Source organism: Dreissena polymorpha, chromosome 3, assembly GCF_020536995.1.
Source record: "Dreissena polymorpha isolate Duluth1 chromosome 3, UMN_Dpol_1.0, whole genome shotgun sequence".
Taxonomy (NCBI): Eukaryota; Metazoa; Mollusca; class Bivalvia; order Myida; family Dreissenidae; genus Dreissena; species Dreissena polymorpha.
The window spans coordinates 37,458,157-37,475,315 of record NC_068357.1 but is presented as its reverse complement, the minus strand read 5'-3'; the positions used below and the strand labels follow the sequence as shown (position 1 = coordinate 37,475,315).

The following is a 17,159-nucleotide window of genomic DNA, read 5'->3' as shown; positions in this document are numbered from 1 at the left end:
CACGCAGAAATAAAAACAAAGTGCACGAAAATATCAACAATAACTAAATAACAGAATGTTAATGCATGCTCGGTATACCAGATGCTGTTCAATTTTCACTCCAGCCACCAGTTGTGGCAAGTACGAAGGGCGTCGTATGATCCAATAAAGTAACTATTTTTAAAGGTTAAAAACCAAAAACACATGGTATGGTTTGAAATTCTTCCAGAAGTCAGAGAGACCAGCAACCCGCTATAAGACGTCATGAACTATGCCAAACAATCTGAAAAAGACGTTCAAATGCAATGAAAAGAATCTCTTCATCAACAGATGTCCATACAGACCATGCAACCAGGTACCAATCCTATCGAAATCTCTTATTGTACCAGCTTGGAACATAATTGGATTCCGGATAACATTGGGGAAAGATGATTTCTCAACAATTATTAAGTAGTATTTTGAAGAGAAACATGAAAATCGAGTGATGGAATAAATGTACTTTTGCTCTTGCATGTTAACTTTAAATACTTGTGTCGCAATTAAAAGCGGAAGAGAACATGCGAAGATTGAACGAACGCAGATAAATATAGGGTTTCCCAACTTATTAAATGCAATTAAGACCATATAGACACGTATTTGTGTTCACTGAACGCATATTATTGGGGGTTCGTTAGATATGTCTTGAAACCAAGGCAAGGTAATATTTTAATGTCAATTGATCGTAGAATCCCGCAGATATATGTGGGAAAATGACATACAAACCCCGATTCAAACCGTATAAGCCCCTGTGAATGCCGTCGTGATGCATGCATATTTACATGGCTAGTTCTCCATCGCAATTAATATCCTTATATAAATCTGGCAATTACCATGTGAAGGTTGTTTGAACGCATGTGAATTTATAGATCATCATTAGTTTCCCGTTAATATTAAACCCATGTAAGAATCTGAAAAGATTGTTGATAGGTTCAAAATAAAGACAAAGTCATGAAATGTTAATGTCAACTTAGCAATGATTAATAATGGTATGTCATATACGAAACCCGATTTCAACCGTATAAGCGCCCTGAGAAGGTTATCGAAACACATGCAGTTGTTTAGGACTTTCTTGGTTCTCCGTCGCAAGTTACCCCATATAAGAACCTGAAAAATACCATTTGAAGGTTGTCGAAACGCATGAAGATTATACCAGTATAAGAAAAAAATAAATGCCCTGTAAATTTTATCGGACGATTTCAAGCTATTTCTTGTGTTTCTTATTTATTTCTTTGCAGATGGGATGATTATTTTTGCCAATAACGCTCAGGAATTGCAACATAATCTAAGGCGGTTGCCAAACATTATTTCATTCAGTTACCATGATATTGAAATTGAGATAGTAATGAAAGTTAAATTACCTTGGTGTTGTATTTACGCCTAGTGACTCTTTTTCTGAGGCACAAAGCACACTAGCTGGTAAAGTTTTGAAAGCGTTATTCAATATGAAAAAAATCATTTACAAGTTAACCGACACTAATGTGAAACACAGAATAAATTTGTTTGATAAACTAATATCACCTATTCTTAATTTCGGTAGCGATGTTTGGGGTTTTGTCAAGGGCGATGCTATAGAACGCATTCATTCAAATCTCATTTTCTATAATTGTTATGTTTAAATGTACACTATGGTATTTGTATCACTCATCTTTTTCTGTATTTTCAGAAGTTTTGTGTGAGTTCTTTTTATAGTCTCACTATGATTTTGTGCGACGAGTTAATGCATGTAATATTAACTCCAGATCATTATTAATTGCTATTATTTATTTATTTAGTATGTATATTGCTCAGCAACCTAGTTTACTCATCACTTAAATACTCATCCAAAATATGTTTATAGTTTTATTAATGTTGTTTTTGACTTGCATGTACTAAAATGTGCCCACATAGGCCATGGGCCTTCTGGAAATATTGTAAATAAAATCTTGATCGATTTATTTCAATGTATAATGTCAGAAAACATGGCAATACAAGTAAAACACGCACATGTACTTAAAGTCTCTATAACGCTCAAAATAAACGAAATTTCGTTAAGAATTTCGTAAAATAAAGTAAGCACCTTAACAATCAGTGTTCCTTATAGCAATAGCCAAAATTTCAACGCTAAATGTGGTATTATTACGTAGATTTTTGTAGATACAAAATGCTCGTTTTTATTTATTTGTGGCCACAATTAATTTCCGCGAATATATCTATTCATACGACACACGAACACCATTTTAGTGTTTATGTGTCGTATGAATAGATATGCAAAACAATAATAAAAACGAGCATTTTGTATCCACAAACATCTATTTTACCAGACCACATCTATCGTTGAAATTTCGACAATGGCCATAAGGAACAATGATTTTACTTCTTTAGCTTTATTTTACGAAATATTGACACAAAACGCGTTTGAAAAACACTTATTTCCATTGTGGTCCTTGCGATATAGTGTTTTGTGACATAAATAGACATAATTAGATATAAATATATATCACATATTTGAGCACCTTCATCAAGTCATATTGCACCTAGTTTGATAATATTCAGTTTTAAATTATTAAAACTTAGTACCTATAACTATTCTAAATTGATGCTTAGAACGACATGTATTTATCTATTAAATCTTGTAAAAATTAAGTGACAAGCAATTAACAATTAATCTGAGCAACTTACAGACACACAAATATTTTTTTAAGAAAAAAATATGGCTAAAAATCAAGTAGACTGATAAAATGTTCCTTAACACTAAACTTGAAGTTATTATATGTTACATAGTCTCTAATATTATGTGGCAAGTTATTCCACAAAGTGCATCCCTTGTTGGAAAATGACTTTTTCCCAAACCCGTTTACCTTAGGTGAAGGTATTCTCGTCGCATTAAACAGGGTCTGTACATTTAACAGCCTTGGCTATGAACCTAGTTTTGTGTTATGAACAGAGCTAGCTAAGGTAAAATGTTCCGTCATATATAGTGAAGCTGAATAAGTCTTGATATTAAAGACATGACAACTGGTTTTAAAATGAACTCTAATGAGTAACTGGTAACCAATTAAAATTGCAAATTGCTCTTAACCAACATGAGCTCTGGCATCTAGGTTCAACAAAAATCGAATCAGTTTTTTTCGCCTTACCTTTAACTGGTTCTTGATAACTTGATTGGTAGAATGAAACATAAAAATTAAGCATAATCAAAATTACATTGGGCAATCGCCGTGGAAAGCAACTTCTTAGTATGGAAGTTGAAGAATTCTCTCTTTCTGAAGTGGAACTGAATTATAGAATTTACCTTTTGGATAACTGACAATGCCATGGATTCACATGACAAACTTTGGTATATATTCGCACTCAAGTACTTTGCCGACTCTTTGGATTGAATGATGTGGCATTTGCAAGAAATATCAGGAGCATATTGGACTTTTACATTTGGCCTTGATCCAAAGAGAAAAGACTCTGTTTTAAAATCTAAATGTATGGATAGTTTATGACATATAAGCCACTCATGTACTGTATCGAGTTCAAGACATAACAGGGGCTCCATTTCGTCTTCATTTTTACATAAGACCAAGATAGCAGAATCATCTGCATACAGAAGTAACTTTTGTTTGACAACAGCAGACATATCATTCATAGAGATCTAAAAAGGACAGACCCTAATAAACACCCTTACGGCACTCCGCAGGTTGTACGCTCATAGGAAGAAAATGTCCCAGACACATCTACCAACTGTTGCCTGTCAAATAAGTACGATGAAAACTACTTGACCCTAGACTTTGAGAGACCCAGAGCTTCAAGTTTCATTAACAGGATGCTATGATCAACGGTGTAAAAGGCCTTCTGGAGGTCAATCATCCCTACCAAGTTTGATTTATCCATCTGAAAACGAATGAAGTCAGTTAAGTGAAAAAGACAGGTTTAAGTTGAGTACTTGCGTCGAAAGCCAGATTGATAATTAAACAGTATTTTTTTCAGTAAGATACTTTTAACCTGGTTATAGACAACTCTTTCAAGAACCTTTGAAATGACACTTAAGGTAGAAAGTGGTCGATAGTTACCAACCTCTGTCTTAATATTTTTTTAAACAGAGGTATCACCCTTGCCAACTTTAGTTCATCAGGTACGATACCCTGTATGATTGACAGATTTATGATGTGGGACAATGTATTTGTAATCAATGAAGCAGAATCCCTGACAAACCTTGAGGGAATACTGTCAAGTCCAGTTGCTTAATTGAAACTTTATTTGCTTACAAGAAGATATTGAATCTTAAAATCTTATAATTATGGGTTTACTGCGTACTTAATGCAATATAGACCGGTTAAGCACCCGCTTTGTGTTAACTCGACGCATATTGGCATGATAACATTACTTCTTTACTGCAACAATAGCTGATAATCACATGTTTATGTAAGCTGTGGTGTATTACACGTATAAACGCCGATTTTTACCGAATGAGATCACTGTCAAGGCTGTGGAAACACCTTCAGATTGATAGGGCGGCACTAATTTTTCGTCGAAATTAAACCGTATATTAACTTATTTAATTGTTTGGACGTATATGATTAGGTGTTCATTACACAATGAAGCCAGATCAATAGTGGTTTATTAGTTCTATAATATATATTTCTATAATGCAAAAAGACCGTAAATGATTATGTGAATGTCATCGAAACGACCATCACCCCAACGGGGTGCAGATTTAGGGCTAATTATAAATTGTTATTAGCTTTTATATAATTGTGTTTATTAAAAAAAGCGCCATTTAGTCCGTCTTTTTTTTTGAAAACGTGCGAATTGTTAAACGTTAATTTTAACGACATGCTTTTATTTTCTGTTCAAAGATTTTTTAATGAGACATTGTGTATGATAGTTTGGTTGAATTGAAGAATAAATTAATGCCTTTGTGTTACTTATATTTTGAAAACGTGTGAATTGACGAAAACTAATTATGCCGGCATGCTTTCATTGTCTGGTCACATATTTATTAATAAGACATTCGATATGACAGTTTGACGTGATTAAAGAATAAATAAGGTAAACGAGCTTAACCAGACACAAATTCTGTTTGCAAAGTTATTATGAGGGCTGTCTATATATAAAGAGGTCATTTGAATAAGTCCAAAGTCGGATATTACTATTTGTGACTTGGAATACGATTGCTAGTTATGTGGGTTTCGGAGCATCTGCCATGGCAGAGAAGTGTAAATAGACCACATTTATATATATAAATAGTTCCAACATATGTGCTTTTTGATGTTGGGTACAATAATTTTCTACTGTGAGAGTTAGTGAGTTTTGTGTTTGTGTTTCAGCCATGGCAGAACAGTGTATACATTGTGGAAAGACAGTTGGGCAGAGGCAACGTACGTGCTGTATCATGCGATGCCTGCGAGCGATGGCATCACATAGGCAGTGATTCTGGTAAGTTAACTTATAATATAATTATTTTTGTGACTTTACATTTTTTCAGGTAAGGCATCAGATGTTTCTCCATAACTAATTAATTTAAATTATTGCCTTTGATCGGGTAATCAGCCAATGTCCGTTAATCCGGTGACACATAACAGATGTGTTTTACGACCTGATAACGATCATAAGACCTTTCATATAAATGTGAGAAGTCACTGGACCGTTACCTTTGCGTTATTCGGGTAATTTACACCACTAATAGACAATTGCTACACGCGGCAATTAATTAAGTTATTTTTTTAATCCAACAAAAAGTTCTGGTTATATAGGAAATAAAACAATATGTTTGTAATATAACCTAAAATAATTTAAATAAATGCTATGACCACCATGATTTTATTTTTAGACTGTAGGTAAAAATGCTAGATGTTATATAGTAAAATAGAGTTTTAAGCAATTTTTTCTTAGGATATTGCGTATTGGAGGAATTAGTAGTAGTAATTAAAAGGAGTTAGAACAGAAAGGTGTGATATTTCTTCTCTGATTTGTAATTGTTACTTGGTTTTGAGAAACACTTTAAAAGATGGATTTTTTAATTACAATTAACAATGTTCAAACTTACATTTTAATGGTGAATGTATTTACAGTTTTGTTTAATTGTCACAAAGACCTATAGAATACATGTATTGTATTTTAAACATTTGTCAAATTGTATATTTATGATAAGAATTAACATTAACGTTAACTTTGTATGTTTTCAATAAAAAAGGAAGTATGCAATTGTTATAAATTATGAATATTATTATGAATATAACAAATTTCTTTTTTTCTTTCTTTTTTTTCCCTTGTATTATTCGTTTTGTGTATTCGGCATTCCTTTTGAAGTCAAAATTTTTATATAATACATTTTTCCCTCAAAGAGTATTCTTTATATGACAAAACATTTCGTTGCGGGATGTCATTTCATTTGGGGCGAGTTGTCTTTTATTTGGGGAGAAAAAAATTGAATTCGGGAGAGTTGACCATATTTTGGGGCGAGTTGTCTTGGGGCGAGTTGGCTTTTGGTGAGTTGTCTGGGTACCTTCATTTATTCCCAATCGCAGTTTCAAAACATCTATCTATCTATATATACTGCCAAGCGCCCTTTAGAGCATTATAGGCAGAGGGACATTATCGAGTCCGTTTCCTGGGAAGAACCAGTGCAAGGTGTCTATGGAGGAGATAATGAGAATGCTCCCCGAGTGGGGAGCGAACCCACGAACTCCCGATCGCTAGGCGGACACCTCATCCACTACACCACCGCGATCTTGAATGATAACATATTACACAATGTGAAGATTGCACGGCTGCAGATAAATTTCGTCTGTGAAATCAAAGACCTATAGATAACATTCTATAGGTCTTTGATGAAATAAACATCATACAATTGATTAAATCTTTTCCGGTGAATACACCTGCAACAAGAAAATACTCAATTTTTGATGACGCAGTACACACTGGTAATGTACAATCTGCGCTATGCAATATGTTGGGCGCTTCTGCATATAACATTAACCCAAAATGGTGACTTGTTATCGTCAGGTGTGTTAAATGTTATGGTCAGGTGTGTCAAAAGGGATTTTGTTGGAAGAAATATAATGTCATCACCGTTGATACCAATGGTAATCATACGCCTTACGGTTATAAATGCTGTTGATGAGTTCTTTATATATATAGAAAACTTGCGCAAGTAATGTTGTTGATCAAATTCTATCAACTTATAAACAAACTTTTATCATTTATGACAGTCAATTTTAAGATGAAATTTCAACCTTTGATTCATCGTACATACATTGTTTTAAATATAATCCTGTCCAAATGTTCTTATTTCAGTTGTATTGATGCCAATATCGTATTACTGCATTGTCATCATAGAATGACCTCGGAGTCTCAGAAGGTTTCTCTTTTGAATATACATACACTGTGGCCTAGAGCTGTATTGCTGAACTCAAACACATTTTACCAAATATTGTAGCAACTTTCTTATGATATTTTAATCAATACAAACTAATAATTGTAAAACAATACGGTATTTTACAACTTTTCTTTTCTTCGTCGTCATGGTTGACAGTCCCTTTAACATAAAAGAATACAATGCTGTGCGGTAATCTTGCGCAGTTAAGGCTCAATTGGTTTAATAACATGTTCTTTTATAAATTGACAACACAATATCTAAATTTATTATGAAAATAAGAAGTTCATGTGCTTATTAACACAAAAATATCTGATTAATTCAATGAAAAACTGTCCGATTTGATTTCAATAACAAACATGACTCACCTCATTTTTAACTATGACATTGTCTGCTAATCTTGCGCACTTGGTGTAATGACCTCATTTAGGCAAAATTGTAGACATATGAAGTCCAATTATTGACAAAAAACATTCCAGAAAATTATTAAAACAATCAGTTTGTAAAACCATTCAAATTCAATGTGTATTAATAGCTGTATTTCTTTGATGTTGACTGTTGCAAAAGAAACATTAAAATTTTAAATCAATTGATTTCTAGCGTGAAAAAAATGTTTATACATAACAGGTTTAATTTTACAACGTTCATGCTTCCATAGTTAACAGAAAATATAAAAACTAGGCCATTGCGCATGCGGAGATCGTACCAAATGTGGTTTGACAGAATGGCAGGAAATGATGACATATGTTGATTGATAAAAAAAAATACCATAACTGATCGAATATTGTGCAATTACACGTTGGATTTATAAATTCTTAATTTTAAGTATAAAAACGCTAAAGACTGCAGGGAACTTGTGATTCATTTCGAATTTATCGTAAGAAGATCAGTGTTTACGATACATGTACAATGTATAGGGATGACGCATCCGGTGAAAATATATTGATCGAATTTAATTTTGCATGGAATACATTCCTTTTTAATTCGTGAATTCTTAAAAATGTGAAAGTCCATCTTTCATCACTTAAGAAAACCATTCGTCGTCTTCGAAATTCGCAAACTGCGGAGTGCGCAAGATTCCGGACGCGCAAGATTACCGGACTTAACTGTATATCAGTTTGTTGTGCAGTTGAAAACTAGTTTTGCTAGATTGTGTACTTTCTTAGATGTATGAAACTACTTTACATATGTTCACAGATTTTTTAATACTTTTTTAATTATTTAAGCTTCATTAATCATTATATGTCTTTAAAGTAACACGCTTACTACCGTACAACTTAAATACGTATTTTCACGCATTTGTTGTGCCTTAGAAAGTAATATATTATTTTAGACCAGTTTCTTACGAGATTCAAGTTTTTAAGGCAATATCTCCAAACTTAAGATACTGATGTGCAGCAAACAGCATAAAACCTGATCAGGCGGCAAGTTACTCGCAGGCTGTTCTGGTTTTATGCTGTTTGCACATAGCAATTTTCACTTTGCTTCTACATGTAAGTGGGAAAGGGTTAAATTGTTTCAAATTTTACTCTTTATTCAAGACATAATGTGAAAAATGCAATTTTAATAATTCTCAAAACCAACATAATGTTATAAAGTAACTTATACATAATCATGGATATATCATATATTGTTGTTCTCCTGTCAAATAAGTTATTGAGAACGTTATTTTTTTTACTTTTTGTAAGTTATGGCTTTCTCTAAAAATACATACAATTTCCATTTCAAGCTTCATCATATTCTTAACTTTTCTACAATCATTGTATCGCTTAAGCAGCCCGTAATGCATTGCTCATATTTGTGTAGTGGAGTACATAAGGTACAAGCGCAGGGGAATAGGAAGGCTGTGTCAACATAAAGTTGGCCTGTTGTATTTTCTTCTTCAATTTATGCAATCTCGATACCATCCATCCCCACATTTGAGTGGAAGAAATGGGTTTTGTTAATGGGATGTGAAAATTCAGAGGTTAAAAATAACCCTGCTAAGAGAATGTTTAACTTTCTGTTTAAAACAAATTATTTATTATTCATGTCTTTTTTTACCGAAGTGCACTTTTTACTCTGACATTACTTTATTCATTCATTTTGTAGATAGTAGTGAAAACTGTAGTTTTTACTTGTGCTACATGTTTCTTTTATGAACTCAATAATGGTCTTTTATTTCAGAATACTGTAACATGAATGGTCATAACATGAATGGTTTTGAGGATTCCATGGACTGTGGTTCAGACAGTGAACGGACCAAGTGTGATCAGAATGGAAAACCACATTCAAAACTTACAAGGTAAGATTTATATCTCTGGGTTAGAAGCCTGAAATGTTATTGTATTTGTGTGCTCCTTTTAACAGTGCCTACAAGTATAATATGTTCTGCTGCTTTTTCTCTTAATGAAACCACAAACCTGCCCAGACAGCTCCAGACTAGCTGTGCTGCGGACAGACAGCTCCAGACTAGCTGTGCTGCGGACAGACAGCTCCAGACTAGCTGTGCTGCGGACAGACAGCTCCACACTAGCTGTGCGAATGCTTTTGCTGACCTTGATCTAGCTGGCAGCATATGGCATTTTGTGAAATTGTTGTTGTCAGAACTTTTTCCTTAATGTCTGACTCCTCATAAGGTGGCATCAAACATTTGAATTCACAGAAGAACGATTACTTATGCTGCAAAGTCATACTATTGACATATTTTGTTTAAAAAATTACATGTTCTGTAAGTCTTTTTCTAGTTATTGCATTTTTATTGCTTTACATAATGCACTGATTTTGTTCTCAGTTTGGGAATGAATCTGGTTACTTGGAAACTGTTGCTATCATGAAAGCCTACCATTTTGGAAATGATTTGGCTCATCAACATGTAGAGTTAGATTGTTGTTGAACTCTGAATCATTAAGGGTTTTGATCCATGAGCTATCTATTTATGTATAAAAAAAACACTGGACTAGGATATGCACTTGGTACTCCTGCTTGCCCTCACAACACAAGGCCACATCAAAATAGATTTTTTTTCTGTTAAACGATATATCTGGAAAATTGCAGCTATATTTCAAAATTTGTCCCAACTTTCGTGAGTCCAGTAAGGTAATTAGGTTGGACGGCTGGGGAACACTCCAGGTCTACTCACAATTTAGCCTCTGGCTCGGAAATGACCTAATAAACTCGAAATTCACACACTCGGTATCCAATGATAAAACAGAAGTATTTGGTTCATAATGTAAAGACAAACGCCTCCATGGCCATGATTTGCGACATTAACTCAAACCATGTTTTTCTTCAGGGGTGAGAAGTCTCGAATTGCAGCAAAATGTCGTCGGGACAAGGAAAACATTGCGATGAATGACCTGATATCAGAACTGCCAATTGCAGACTCCGTCCTACAAAAGATGGACAAGGCAGCGGTGATCAAACTGGCCATCTGCTACCTGAAAATCAAGCACTTTGTACAGAAAGGTAGGAATGGAACCATCAATTGTCGTACAGTTAACCTTTTACGGCTCAGATAAGCACGTTAATATGTTTGTAGAAAAACAGTGTGTTTAAAATTATATTTGCTAAGGTTTAACAAAAACAGCTGATTAAGAAGAAACTTTAAAATTGAGATTTAAAACAGGGTGTTTAAAAAAAACTACCTGTATTTGGAATTGTAGACAGTCATTTGGGAAAAATACTTTTTGAGATTGGGAATGGGGTCAAATGTTGGCTTCAAATTTAACCAAAAAACAACACTGCCTAAAAATCTTACACGTATATTGACCTGAAAATATCTGTTTCTATACGTTGGAGTCGCAAATAAAGTTGTTACATTGGTAACAATTTTGTTCTATATTTTGGTTTTGAAAGATATATAAGAAGTTTTGTGTTTGTTACAAAACTATATGCTTGACTTTGAGTTACACCTGATAAGGGCTATGATAAAGAGAACAGGGTTGTGATTTTTCGTCCCATCAGTTGATTTCCTCCTTATAAATGCCAAACTTGTTGTATGAATAGTTATTTATTTGTATGGACCTATAAACATATAGAGTTTAATCAAACCGTGTTAGAGGGGTAGTGCATTTTCCTCCCGTGTCGTGGTCATTTACACTACGCGCCCCGCGATTTTTGTCTAAATCACAGACCACCGCGTTTAGGCCAACGTGGCAAATCGCAGTGATTCGCCGCAAATTGCGGTGAATCCACTCTGTGGTTGATTCACGGTGATTCCGCCGTGATTTCACTGCGACCATCTGGCGATAAAGATCAGCTGTAGAATCATTGCGAAAACACTGCAAATCGCCGTGATTCGCGGTGACTACTAGATTTAAATTTCTACTTATTAACTAATGTCATCACTATTGACGATCACATTAGATCGCGAAAATGTATTCCAATATGAAAGTAAACACCGTACTTGCTGAATGTCGAATCCTGATTTACAAACAATATCTTTATTTGTTGAAATAACAATGGTACAGTACGGCTCACGCAAAACCAACAAAGTTCGCGGCTACAGATTCTTTTGTTCTTGAAGTTTCTCCGCAGCCACAACGAGAATTCACTTCGAAAGAAACAGGTACAGATAATAACCTGATATTTTTACTTCTACGCGATTGTTTTAACATTTCATCAGCTTCTCTGCATACTTCATACAATTACCATCGGATGTCATCTGTCAATGATTGTGTAGGTCAGTAACCATACCGAAGAAATTTTTATAGTTTAATATCGGAAACGAGACTTGCTTTAAACGTCGAAATAAACAATATCTATTTGCTTAAGAGTTGCTCAAATACACAGACGACACAAATAAAAATAATGTCGACGATTTGAATAAAATCAAATGTTGGTTTATTTGTAAAATTAATACTTTCACTTTGTCCTGATTTTCAGAAAATGACTTACATGTGCATCTAAATTTAAATTTACACATTGCTTCAGGTGATGTACTCTTCTCCAATCGCCATTGGGCTGCTAGATCTATTTAATAAAATAGAAGCGTGTAAAATTCATTTAATAGAACATTACTAAACATTTGTCTTTACAATTTCTCGAGCAATGTTGAACAGTCTATACTTTTGAAAATGGAGGCTGTGATCATTCGGAATTATCGTTATTTTAAATGTTTCAAACATAGTTTGTTACACTTAAAATTAGGCGGTGAATCGTTTGGTTTGGTGGCATTCTGTTACATTTCGGACCCCATGCAATTTTTCAGATCATAATCTCTTTGCTTTATTACTCGAACTTGTTAGTTTCTGACCACGAGTGCTACTAAATGTAACCATAGGACTGTGTATTATGGTCCATGCAAGTTGCTTGGACCCGTGTTGAATGATCCTTAAATGTTAGATAAGCATGTGCACTGTTGATTAAGTTGGTTTGTACAAAAGTTCTACTGAAAACCGCCGACTGCATCTTTGTTTTATTATCCAATCAAGCCCCAAACATCCAATATCCTGTGTATTACCAGAAACAAACTTAAGATAAGCACGCGTTGTCTGTCAAAACAATGATTGTATAGCTGTTAACATTTTGAAGTAGCTCACACAGTTAATTCCCATATATGCTCTCAGAAAAAGACTTAAATTGCTTAAAACATTTAAAATAACGATATTTATTTTCATTAGAATTGCTAATATATATATATATATATATATATATATATATAAAAGTTTGACAAATTCAATAAACAGATATTGGTTTATTTTCACAAAATAATCTCGCATTTTGATTCCCAGAAAATGATGTGTACATGTTGCATTTAATCTAAATATAAATTAAGTTGTTTATTGGTCGTTGAAGAAGATTATGAACTGTACATGACACTTAAGTGTGTAGTCAGTATACAATACAATAATTGTTCCAATAATGAAGGAACTGAAACAGCGCAACGGTTATAATACAGCGTATATGACATTCTTTAGGACTCTTATCGTCAATATTAACCAGAATTCGCTTTTAAAATGGAAATCGGGCATATGCGGGATTATCAAGCAATGGATAAAGACAGAACAAGTTGCATGAATGTGATTGAGACAGTTGAAACGTATGTATCGGGGAATCGAGAGACTCGGGGAAAATATGACGATTATATTACAATCAGTTATGAGTTCTCCATGGCTTCAAACTGTTAATTGAATAATCAATAACGCAATTATCACTCCTCCAGTTGCGGTATCATACAGCTAGGTGCGAACAATGTTTTGTTTACGCAGCATTTAAAAAGTAAAAAATAACCTGTCAGGGACATCGGTGTGAAATACATGTTGACATTTTAAAAAGGCTTCTCTCTTATATCTGCCAACAATGCTAATAATCCCATATTGCTATAATCTTTGTGAAGATTAGACATGTACATGTAACGTAGGAAAATCGCTCTTCACTGCGTTGACCGTGAACGGGGTGAATCGCGGTGAATCACCGCGGAGATGATATTAATAGCACACACAGTGATCATGCTCGACCTAGCGTGATGAAACACGCAAGATTGCGATGATTTTTCACCCAAAATAAATAATGACCACCGAGTGTCGGTGATTTAGGCAAAAATCGCGGGACGCGTAGTGTAGTCCCAGCCCTGAAGACTTCGGAACAGATTCTACAGAAAGTATTGAAAATACCTCGCCATATTATAAGTATTTATTACTTGGGTATGAAACATATAGCCTGTTTTCCTGTCTATCTGTTCACCTTAGAGGTTGAACGCGCGCATGCGCCTTAAATGTTGATATGGATGAATGAAACTATTAAACAAAGTTTAAGAAATGTCTTATCTATAAGTTTAAACAACAAAAACATGTCGATAACTTTGATAACACAACTTACTTACTTACAAAGGTTGCTGTCAACACATCAGAATCATCCAAACGTTTCCTATGTATTCGTTCACGTCATCCGATGACGTAACGCGCACCTAATTAGAGGCCTTGGAAGGGGATACAGAGATCAGTGCATTGCACTATGATAGAGGCATATAAGACGAGCCCTTTCGCCACGAGAATATATTACATTTGCCGTCAGAAATTATATTTTCTGTCATTAATCATAAATGAAGACAAGTAACAACTGTAGAATTAAGATAAACATCTAAACAGAAATACACTTTGATATATTAACAACAAAAAAGAGAACAAAGTTTTACCTGAAGTTAAAATTATGCAGTGCATGCACCAAAAAACATCTCCCCTCCTCAAGACTCTTTTCTTGACACAGAAAGCAAGGTGAACCCAATGTCCACACTCATCACACTGTGCCCAGTTGACTATTTTAGTAAACGAATTTTTGTCAGCTCTGCGTGGATAAAAAAGTCCACATACGCAGCAAACCTTGCTTTCCCCATCTGAATCCATTTTGTTGTCGCTGTCATTTATGTGAATGTCATTTATGTGAATGACATTTAACCCACTTGTAGAGGGCTGTGGACTTTTTGTGAGCTGCGGCAACGCTGGGGTCACATCATCCTTTTGAGGGAATACAAGTCTAATTCTTCAATGTACTGCTCGCTCGTAATTTCCTTACCACCAGGGTCTGGTTTAGAAGGTTTTTGTTTCTTATTCATGCAGTTACATTTATTTTTATTGGTTTGCACAGTTGTTTTATTTTGTTCTGCTTCTGACTTTTTTTGTAGATAAGCATCGATTGCCTCTTTTCCTGAACAAAGTGCATTTATCTTTTGAAGCAGTGTCTTGTCTCTAAATGATTCACACGGGTATAATTGGTTCTGTGAAATTGCTGTCTTGTCAAGTGGGTATATGCCTGTTTTCTTAAAGGCAGACACAATGTTCCACGGACTCATAGCCTTAAGATACGCTTGACAGGCGATGGCAGCTATATCATACTTAGTTACGATTTTACCCATGTTGGTTTTCATGTACGCAGCACATTCGCTGTAATAAAACCGCTTGAATGGCCCGAACACTGCGACATCAAGAGGTTGTAAAACGTGAAGTATGCGCCGGCAATACAAATATGTATATGTTGTTGGAAAGCGCCCATTGGATCAACTCGGATGATGTATGAGTTGTATGTCCATCGAGTATAAGTAGGACGGGTTGGTTCTCGTGGTCCCGTTTTACATGTTTTAGAAAATGGATTTTTAGGTTATAACGGAAAAACTGTGGTCGTTGACCACCAGGAATCGGACATAGCATAACCGGCCCCAGCAGATGCACCTTTCATTAAGTCTTTGTTGAATCTTTTACCTGTTAAATTATAACATATTATTTAGATTTAAGTCCGAAACATATCGGTAGTATTGATCGAAAGAGACTTAATATCATTTGGTCACTATCAATTTATCGTTTTAAATGAGATACATATTGAGTTTCTCTTTCTTTTACAGTGTTTTTTTACTTATAGTCATGTTCGTAATTAAAAATTGTCTGACGTAAAATTGTTTAAGCAATGGTTAATGGCATAGATATTCGATATTCGTTTGTATACCTCATCAAAAACAAAGTAGGGAGGTATGTTGCTTCCAGCTGGGTTGGCACATGCTATGAGGGTAGTCGTCGCTGATCGTGGGGACCTTACTGAATGTGGTTTTTCATTAGAAGGGGCAATAATATTTGGCGGTCTTTGCTCTGGACTTATGCCAGTCTCGTCCATATTAAATACCAGGTCTGGCCTGTTTTCAAGATGTAGGGTGTCAATGGTATTCTTAAGATTGTCAAAGTATGTCTGAACGGCCTCTGGGGTAGTATTTTTCGCTCTGTTGGAATCAAGAGCATATGGCTTTAGTGTTGAAAGCCTTTCTCTCCCACATCCCAAGAAACCATAAAGCCAGCAGTTACTTAGGGGTTTGTCTCTTTTTCTTCCAAGCTTGAACGCCAGTTCGCCGGCAAGTTTTTTCATTTCCATATTTAAATACCCGTATCCCAATCTTGCACATTGTTTCGCATGTTCTACCAGCCTCAGTTCCTCTTCTGTCTCAAGTACGGTTTCCCTCGCAAAATCTTCAGGATCAACCTTGCCAGAGACTCTGTCCTTCAATGTGTGGTAGGGGACACCGTATTCCCTCGCCGCCTTGCCCAGAGATGATCTATGATTCTTTACATCATAGTAAGCCTTTAGAATTTTATCTTTTGTATAGTTTCTATACTTGCCATGTGCTTTTGAACGAAAGAAATGATTAGGAATTATAGGGCTCAACAATTGTAGAATTTTCAAAAAGATAAACGCCATAACGTTAATTGAAAATTAATTGACTAAAGACATCGCTGTAACCCCATTGTGGGCCTCAATTTTGAGCTAAAGTGTCTGTATGACTTGATAAAATAAGGTCATTTGATCTGGGCATTCCAAACAGCCTTGCAGACGGAAAGACAAATAAAAACACGGAGAAAAAATGTGAATTATATGCATATTTCATTAAAAGGATGACTGTTGGTGAAAGGTTGGTTTATATTTTGAAAAATAGTTAATTGAATATATTACTTACGCTTTTAGTTCGTATTTTTCACATATCTGGGGAGCAAAATACCTCCTGTCAAAACTGGTATAGAAACCGGGAACGCGCAACCGTTCGGATTCCGGCAAATTTCGCGTGAAGATCGTTCACGAATAGATAGGGCTGAACAAATAGATAGGAAAGAAGGCTAGGTGAAAAATTTCTGTTCAGGGATATGCTCTAGGCTTTACAGCAAAACCAATATTAGTTACAAAGCTTTTAGATGACCCTAAATAGGATGTGATACATGGTCAGTAAATTAATCTTGGGCTTACCATGAAGTCAGTTATAAATGTATTAGCATCAATGTTATAATAGGAGAAAAGTTAGCTACACTATAATTATTGTCGTCATCATTTTTTGGATGTCATTTAA

General features: G+C 34.9%; 1 protein-coding gene across 1 annotated transcript in view; it reads left to right on the top strand.

Moving 5' to 3' along the window:
- Positions 1 to 6,946: 6,946 nt before the first annotated feature.
- LOC127873696 (protein similar-like) overlaps positions 6,947 to 17,159 on the top strand; it is a 124,296-nt gene continuing 114,083 nt past the window's right edge. Inside the window, exons 1-3 of the mRNA XM_052417635.1 lie at positions 6,947 to 7,070; positions 9,527 to 9,644; positions 10,635 to 10,807. Of these exons, the coding sequence (XP_052273595.1) occupies positions 9,538 to 9,644; positions 10,635 to 10,807 (280 nt within the window). The 5' untranslated portion in view covers positions 6,947 to 7,070; positions 9,527 to 9,537. The remainder of the gene's footprint in view (positions 7,071 to 9,526; positions 9,645 to 10,634; positions 10,808 to 17,159) is intronic.